Consider the following 8,975-nt stretch of genomic DNA (forward strand, 5'->3'; position numbering starts at 1 on the left):
TTATAAAATTCTAACAGAACTGGACAGACTGGATGCAGGAAGGATGTTCCCGATGGCCGGGGAGTCCAGAACCAGGGGTCACAGTCTAAGGATAAGGGGTAAGCCATTTAGGACAGAGATGAGGAGGAATTTCTTCACCCAGAGAGTGGTGAACCTGTGGAATTCTCTACCACACATGGCAGTAGAGGCCAATTCATTAAATATATTCAAGAAGGAGTTGGATATATTTCTTAAGGCTAAAGGGATCAAGGGGTATGGGGAGAAGGCAGGGACAGGGTACTGAATTTGGATGATCAGCCATGATCTCATTGAATGGCGGAGCAGGCTCGAGGGGCCGAATGGCCTACTCCTGCTCCTATCTTCTATGTTTCTATGTTCATTGCGTTGTCCCCGGGGCTCTGTCAGTATCGGGAGAAGGTCAATGTAGAACCCGCAGACGTTTCAGTATTTCCAGGAATATGTTCAAGTTCTGTCTGAAAATGTCAATCATTTCTCACTGATACGGTACAAACTGAGGGAACTCCGAGTGACAATGCTTCTCTCATTAGTGGTGGTGAATAATAATCGATTATTCCCGATTTCTGTTTGTGATCCGAATTGCATGGCAACACTTCAGATATCGGAGAGGCCAGAAACAGTCAGGGATCATCCGGAGTTAAGTGACGGGAAGTCTCTGAGTCACATTGAATAATTTATATCTTTGTCCCAAAATCAGGTTTGAATGAAAATCCCAGGAATTTTATAACACTTTTATAATTAATCTACGAAACATTAATAAGATGGTTTATTTAAAAAAAATAATCGTTCTGTTCTTTCTCCATCATTCCCGACCCATGATCCATGAGGAGGCGGTTTCCCCGCCTCAGTCGGGGGGAGAGGTGCCCCGGGATCGGTGCTTTACACATTGGACTTGGGAAAGTGAATGGGAGCCATCGGATATCAGAGTGTTATATCCTGTATATAAATACAGAGAATGTAACGGGTCTGTAACATGTTCTCCTGTTCCTGCAGCCTCTTCCCTCTGACCCTCCAGTCCCAGAGTCTCAGCCCAGAGCTGCCCCCCCATGAACCGCCATCAAATGATACAGCAGGGCGGGAGATTAGAAAACGGTCAGACTTTGAATCAATCACAGCAAGAAACGAAATCACTGACTGTTATTTTAACTTTCCCCCAGCTCCAGCCTCTCTGACTCTGGATCCGAACACAGCGAATCCCCAGCTCATCCTGTCTGGGGACTGGACCAGTGTGAGACTCGGAGACAACCCGCAGCCATTCCCTGCCACCCCGGTGAGGTTTTCGTTTGGCACCCCGCTGAGGTGTGACCTCTGGACCAATGCAAGACTCGTAGATCAACGGCAGCCGCTCCCTGCCACCCCGGAGAGGTTTGATCACAGTCCCTGTGTCCTGGGATCGGAGGGATTCACATCAGGGAGACACTACTGGGGGGTGGAGGTGGGGGACAAGACTGAGTGGAGTGTGGGAGTGGTCAAAGAGTCTGTCAACAGGAAGCAGGGAATCGACCCGAGACCTGTTGCCGGATACTGGACTGTGGGTAGGGGAACCGGAGGTAACTATTTTGCTGGTACCCACCCATCGATGACCCCCCTCACCCCGAGTGTGAACCTCTGGAAGATCGGGGTGTACCTTGACTATGAGGGCGGGCAGGTGTCATTTTACAATGCGGACAACATGTCCCATCTCCACACTTTCACCCACACTTTCACTGAGAGAATCTTTCCCTTCTTCGACCTCGGATCCAATCAGCGGGGGGGAAACTCAGCCTCGCTGATAATCTGCAGGGATTAAAGTCATTAACAGGAAATGGTCTGTTTCCATTAGGTTTCCCCTAATTCCACTTGCTGTGTAATAAACATTTCCAATTGTAACTTCAGATCGTAATCACTCATCACGCACCCCCTCCCTCCCTTCCCCATCTACCCTGTTCTGGAATAAACTCTCCCTGTAAGGCAGACTGTCCTGATATCTGCTCATGTTATACTGCTCTCGATTTCCCGTTCTATTGCAGTAACATTAACCTGTAGCCTCTGCCCGTTAAGCAGTGAAGTTGGAGTGAATTTGAAGTAGCACTGGGCTATTGCGCCGGGGCTGTCCTTGAGGTAATCCTCAGTTTATTCACCTCAGTAAACTGAATTAAATGACATGACAGCGCGTACTGATTCATATATTTCAGAGCGTTTTCATCAGTTGATAACAAAAGTTAGTTCTGCAAGTTAAGCATTTGAGTTGACTGGTCGAAATAGCGCTGAGTCAAAAACGCTATTATAATTAAAAGTTTCATTTGGTGGAATAGCAAGTATCTGTAGCAAGAGTGAAACTGTCGGTAAGATAACAAAGTAAGGGAGTTGTACCAGTCTTTGGGAAAGGAACCCGTCAATTAAACCCTCCTTGTATTGAATTGTAATGCACATTTTATATCGCTACATAATGTAGAATTGTATGGATTTTCACATAAGAATTAGGAGCAGGAGTTGGCCATACAGCCCCTTCAAGCCTGCTCCGCCATTCAACAAGGTTATAGCTGATCCTCGACCACAACTCCACTTTCCCGCCTGATCTCCAAATCCGTTCATTCCCTGGAGTCCAAAAAATTATCTATCTCAGTCTGGAATATACTCGACGATTCATAAGAACATAAGAACATAAGAAATAGGAGCAGGAGTAGGCCAATCGGCCCCTCGAGCCTGCTCCGCCATTCAATAAGATCATGGCTGATCTGATCCTAACCGCCAATCCACTATCACAGAACCATCTCCTGAATCTAACAGAATTAGACACACGAAATAGGAGCAGGATCAGGCTACACGGCCCCTGGGCCCGCTCCGCTACCCACAGGGCCATGACCGATCCGAACCTAGACTCATGTCCAAATTCCTGCCCGCTCCCCGTAACCCTTAATTCCCTTTACTTCTAGGAAATTGTCTATTTCTGTTTTAAATTTATGTAATGATTCAGCATCCACAGCCCTCTGGGGCAGAGAATTCCAAAGATTCACAACCCTCTGAGTGAAGAAATTCCTCTTCATCTCAGTCTTAAATGGCCGACCCCTTATCCTTAGTCTATGCCCCCTAGTTCTAGACACTCCAGCCAGGGGAAACAACCTCTCAGCATCTACCCTGTCAATCCCCCTCAATCTTGTATGTTTCAATGAGATCACCTCTCATTCTTCTAAACTCCAGAGAGTATAGGCCCATTCTACACAATCTCTCCTCATAGGACAACCCTCTCATCCCAGAGATCAGGCTAGTGAACCTTTGTTGCACTGCTTCTAATGAATGTTTGTCCTTCCTTAGATAAAGGAGACCAGAACTGTGGCATAGTGGTTAGCACTGTTGCCTCACAGCGCCAGGGACCCGGGTTCAAATCCGGCCTCGGGCGACTGTCTGTGTGGAGTTTGCACATTCTCCCCGTGTTTGCGTGGGTTTCCTCCGGGTGCTCCGGTTTCCTCCCACAGTCCAAAGATGTGCGGGTTAGGTTGATTGGCCATGATAAAAAAATTGGCCCTTAGTGTTAGGGGGGATTAAATATGTGGGGTTACGGGGATAGGGCTTGGGTGGGATGGCTGTCGGTGTAGGGACCGGGTGCTAGGGTTTGGATGATCAGCCATGATCTCGTTGAATGGCGGAGCAGGCTCGAAGGGCCGAATGGCCTACTCCTGCTCCTATCTTCTATGTTTCTAACTGTGCCCAGTACTCCAGGTGTACTCTCACTAAAGCCCTGTACAATTGTAATAAGACTTCTTTATTCTTGTACTCCAATCCCTTTGCAATAAAGGCTATTTGCCTTCCTAATTGCTTGCTCTGCCTGCATGCTAACTCTCTGTGTTTCCTGTACGAGGACACCTAAATCGCTCTGAACACCAACATTTAATATTTTCTCACCATTTAAGAAATATTCTGTTTTTCTATTCTTCCTACCAAAGTGAATAACCTCAAATGTCTCCACATTATAGTCCGCCTGCTGCCTTATTGGCCATTTATTTAACCTGTCTATATCCCTTTGTGTCCTCCTCACAGCTTACTGTCCCACCTAGCTTTGTATCATCAGTAAACTTGGATACATTGCACTTGGTCCCCTCATCTAAGTCATTAATATAGATTGTGAATAGCTGAGGCCCAAGCAGGGAATAAGATAAATGTGTAACAATTGACTGCTTGTAATGAGTATTTGAGCTGGTGAAGGTCTATAATGCTGAGCTCAGAACTGTAACACATTTGAATCCCCACTCGACCATGCTTAGGTGTGGTAGCAATGATTGCCTTTTAAATGTATGTTTAAGTGCTATTACAGGTATGGTATACTTAATAAATATGTGACACCAGACACTCAATGTTTAGAACTGTACTGATTTGATTTGTACATTATAAATAAGTGCACCTATCCTCTAACACCAAACTCTTCTCTGTACTCCAGTTATTTTCAATTCTATCGAACTATGTGTGGTTTTATTCAAATAAAATTCTTCCCTCCAGTAATGTGACTGCGTCTTGTTCACCCATGTGTTTCTGTGAATTCGATATCTTCCGCTCAATACAGTCTAATTCCTGGTGGATTCCACTGATGTTTGATTGTAAACTCTGTTCCTCTTGAGTTCTCGGAGTAAAAGATGCCCCATTTCATTGACAATCTGGTGCATTTTATCGAACTCGGATGTGATGTGGCTCTGCAGACTGTGCAACTGTTCATAGATAAAGAAAAGTTACAACTAATTCTCAATGCAGGTCGCGGTTAGCTCGGGCACATCAGACCAGCCCTGATCTCGCACTAATTTGACAGTCTTACTCAGATAACAACAGCAACTTGCATTCATATAGTGACTGTAGTGTAGTTAATTGTCCCAACGGGAGCGTTATCAAACAAAATTTGACATCGAGCCACACATGGAGATATTAGGCCAAAGAGGTAGGTTTTAAGCAGCGTCTTGGAGGAGAAGAGAGGTTGTGAGATTTAGGGAGGAAATTCCAGAGCTTAGGGCCCAGGCTGAAGGCACCACCACTAATGGTGGAGCGATTAAAATCGGGGATGCACAAGAAGTCAGAATTGGAGGAGCGCAGAGATCTCAGAGGGTTGTAGGGCTGGAGGAGGTTACTTAGATGGGTAGGCTTGTAGGGCTGGTGGAGGTTGCAGAGATAGGGAGGGTTGTAGGGCTGGAGTTTAAAGACAGGGAGGGTTGTAGGGCTGGAGGAGATTACAGAGACAGGGAGGTTTGTATGGCTGGAGGGGGTTACAGGGATAGGGAGGATAGTAGGGCTGGAGGAGGTTACAGAGATAGGGAGGGTTGTAGGGCTGGTGGAGGTTACAGAGATAGGGAGGGTTGTCGGGCTGGAGGAGGTTACAGAGATAGGGAGGGTTGTAGGGCTGGAGGAGGTTACAGAGATAGGGAGGGTTGTAGTGCTGGAGGAGGGTACAGAGATAGGGAGGGTTGTAGGGCTGGAGGAGGTTACAGAGATAGGGAGGGTTGTAGGGCTGGAGGAGGTTACAGAGATAGGGAGGGTTGTTGGGCTGGAGGAGGTTACAGAGACAGGGAGGGTTGTAGGGCTGGAGGAGGTTACAGAGATAGGGAGGGTTGTAGGGCTGGAGGAGATTACAGAGATAGGGAGGGTTGTAGGGCTGGAGGAGGTTGCAGAGATAGGGAGGGTTGTTGGGCTGGAGGAGGTTACAGAGATAGGGAGGGTTGTAGGGCTGGAGGAGGTTACAGAGATAGGGAGGGTTGTAGGGCTGGAGGAGGTTACAGAGATAGGGAGGGTTGTAGGGCTGGAGGAGGTTGCAGAGATAGGGAGGGTTGTAGGGCTGGAGGAGGTTACAGAGATAGGGAGGGTTGTAGGGCTGGAGGAGGTTACAGAGATAGGGAGGGTTGTAGGGCTGGAGGAGGTTGCAGAGATAGGGAGGGTTGTAGGGCTGGAGGAGGTTACAGAGATAGGGAGGGTTGTAGGGCTGGAGGAGATTACAGAAATAGGGAGGGTTGTAGGGCTGGAGGAGGTTACAGAGACGGGGGGGTTGTAGGGCTGCAGGAGGTTACAGAGATAGGGAGGGTTGTAGGGCTGGAGGAGCTTACAGAGACAGGGCAGGTTGTAGGGCTGGAGGAGGTTACAGAGCGAGGGCGGGTTGTAGGGCTGGAGATTACAGAGACAGGGAGGTTTGTATGGCTGGAGGGGGTTACAGGGATAGGGAGGATAGTAGGGCTGGAGGAGGTTACAGAGACAGGGAGGTTTGTATGGCTGGAGGGGGTTACAGGGATAGGGAGGATAGTAGGGCTGGAGGAGGTTACAGAGATAGGGAGGTTTGTAGGGCTGGAGGAGGCTACAGAGTGAGGGCCGAGACCGTGGGTGGATTTGAAACCAAGAATGAGATTTTTAAACCCGGCGCTGCAGTTACTCAATAATTAGGAATTGACTCCGAACAGGAAAGTGTATTTTACGCAGAAATACAAGAGAAAATATAACCTGAAAGGGTTAAAAGTAATCACGAAAACGGGCAGTTTTTGCTCATTCGCCCAGCAGATTCCCAGTGGTTCTGAGTATGCTGGATAATGTGGGAAATGAGACAGACACAAGTGCTGCACTGGGGCAGCGGCGCCTGCTCTTTGGAAATCTGTGCTTTGGCCCGTTGTTAAGCAGAGGGAGCTTTATTCCGCATCGACCCACGGTACAACCGGTTTAAGGGTGCTCGATACTGACTCTGCGTGCATGGACTAAACTGTTTCATTCCTCATCACTGACAACCCTTGCACTGACACAATTCAGGAAAAAATTGTGTTAATGATGTATTGAGTCAACAGCGATTGAACGAAATCACCAACAAAAGGTGTCTCTCATAAAAGTGAGTTAAAATTATGTTCCAAAACTCCCAGTCATAGAATCATAGAATGGTTAGAGCACGGAAGAAGGCCATTCGGCCCATCGAACCCGTGCCGACTCGCGGTTAGTCCCACTCCCCGGCCCTTTCCCATAGCCCTGCAATTTTTTTCCTTCAGGTACTTCTAATCCCTTTTCAAAGCCGGAAGAGTCTGCCTCCGCCACCCTTTCAGGCAGTGCATTCCAGATCCTAACCACTCGCTGCATAAAAAGTTTTTCCTCATGTCGCCTTTGGTTCTTCTGCCAATCACCTTCAATCTGTGTCCTCTGGTACTCGACTCTTCCACCAATGGGAACAGTTTCTCTCCATTTACTCTGTCTAGACCCCTCGTGATTTTGAACACCTCTATAAAATCTCCTGTCAATCGTCTCTGCTCCAAGGAGATCAACCCCAGCTTCTCCAGTCTATTGTAAGAGATTTTTAGTTCTTTTGGCCCAGCTTAAATTGACGATAAGATCACTGATTTATGACAAGTCAGCAAAGTTTATTAAACATACAAATATATATGTATATCTTAACAAAACTAGGCAGCAATTAACTGGTTCAAACAGGCTTTACTTCCTGTATTATGAAGCAGTCCATGTCTGCATGCAACAAGACCTGGAGGACGTTCAGGCTTGGGCTGATAAGTGGCAGGTAACATTTGTGCCGTGCAAGTGCCAGGCAATGACTATCTCCAACAAGCGAGAGTCTAACCACCGCTCCTTGACATTCAACGGCATTACCATCGCCGAATCCCCCACCATCAACATCCTGGGGGGTCACCATTGACCAGAAGCTTAACTGGACCAGCCACATAAATACTGTGGCAACAAGAGCAGGTCAGAGGCTGGGTATTCTGCGGCGAGTGTCTCACCTCCTGACTCCCCAAAGCCTTTCAACCATCTACAAGGCACAAGTAAGGAGTGTGATGGAATACTCTCCACTTGCCTGGATGATTGCAGCTCCAACAACACTCAAGAAGCTCGACACCATCCAGGACAAAGCAGCCCACTTGATTGGCACCCCATCCACCACCTTAAACATTCACTCTCTCCACCACCAGCGTACCATGGCTGCAGTGTGTTCCATCTACAAGATGCACTGCAGCAACTCACCAAGGCTTCTTCGGCAGCACCTCCCAAACCCGCGACCTCTTCCACCTAGAAGGACAAGGGCAGCAGGCACATGGGAACACCACCACCTCCAGGTTCCCCTTCATAAATGAACATATTTAACACATTCACACTTTAACACACACTTGCACACAAACTGAAATTCCTTTAAGGTTCCTTTCACTCAGCAAATATTCTGTTTTATTTGTCTCGGCACAGTCGGTAAAACGTTAAGTTACTTTTTTTTCTCCTTTTAAATTGTCATCTCAGCAGCTTTCCCTGGCTCCCCAAATCCCTGTTTTTCCATTCCTTGCTGAGTTTTCAGATTGGTTAGCCTGCAACGTAGCTCGTTTTCCCTCTTTCAATCAAATCAAATCAAATCAACTTTTATTGTCATTGTTAGTGCACAAGTGCAGTACAACGAAATGTAGGCTTGCGGCTCCCGAGAGTGTACATTTAGATTAAGACATTTAAACATTCAACATACATTTGGCTTGTAATACATTAACATAAACATAACCATAATAAAGTGCATTGGCAGATGTGCAGGCTTTAGAGTTTATTTGTGGAGTTCAGTAGGATGACAGCCCTGGGAAAGAAGCTGTTCCTAAATCTGGTCGTACGGGTGCGAATGCATCTGTAGCGTCTCCCAGATGGCAGGAGGGCGAACAGACTGTGGCTGGGGTGGGTAGGGTCTTTGATGATGGACCGTGACCTCCGTAAACAGCGTTTCTGGTATATGTGCTCTATGGTCGGTAGCCGGGTGCCGGTAATGCGTTGGGCAGTTTTGACTACCCGCTGCAGGGCTTTCCGGTCATAGTAGCTACAGCTGCCATACCATACTGTGATACAGTTCGTCAGGATGCTCTCTATTGTGCAGCGGTAAAAGTTAGAGAGGATCAGGGGTGACGGGTTACATCCCTTCAGCCTCCTTAGGAAATATAGGTGCTGCTGGGCCTTCTTCACCAGAGAGGAGTGTGGTAAACCACTGTTGTTATTGTTGTTGT

At 47.4% G+C, this 8,975-nt stretch overlaps 1 protein-coding gene across 3 annotated transcripts in view; it reads left to right on the forward strand.

Moving 5' to 3' along the window:
• LOC147096453 (nuclear factor 7, ovary-like) overlaps nucleotides 1-4,490 on the forward strand; it is a 145,382-nt gene extending 140,892 nt beyond the window's left edge. For all 3 annotated transcript variants that reach the window (XM_085975251.1, XM_085975250.1, XM_085975249.1), the window contains one exon: nucleotides 1,176-4,490. In XM_085975251.1, coding sequence (XP_085831377.1) covers nucleotides 1,176-1,807 — 632 coding nt within the window. In that variant the 3' untranslated portion in view covers nucleotides 1,808-4,490. The remainder of the gene's footprint in view (nucleotides 1-1,175) is intronic.
• Nucleotides 4,491-8,975: the final 4,485 nt, after the last annotated feature.

Source organism: Somniosus microcephalus, unplaced genomic scaffold, assembly GCF_052327205.1.
Source record: "Somniosus microcephalus isolate GS21.2 unplaced genomic scaffold, FLI_Smic_1.0 unresolved_chr1, whole genome shotgun sequence".
In the NCBI taxonomy this organism is placed as follows: domain Eukaryota; kingdom Metazoa; phylum Chordata; class Chondrichthyes; order Squaliformes; family Somniosidae; genus Somniosus; species Somniosus microcephalus.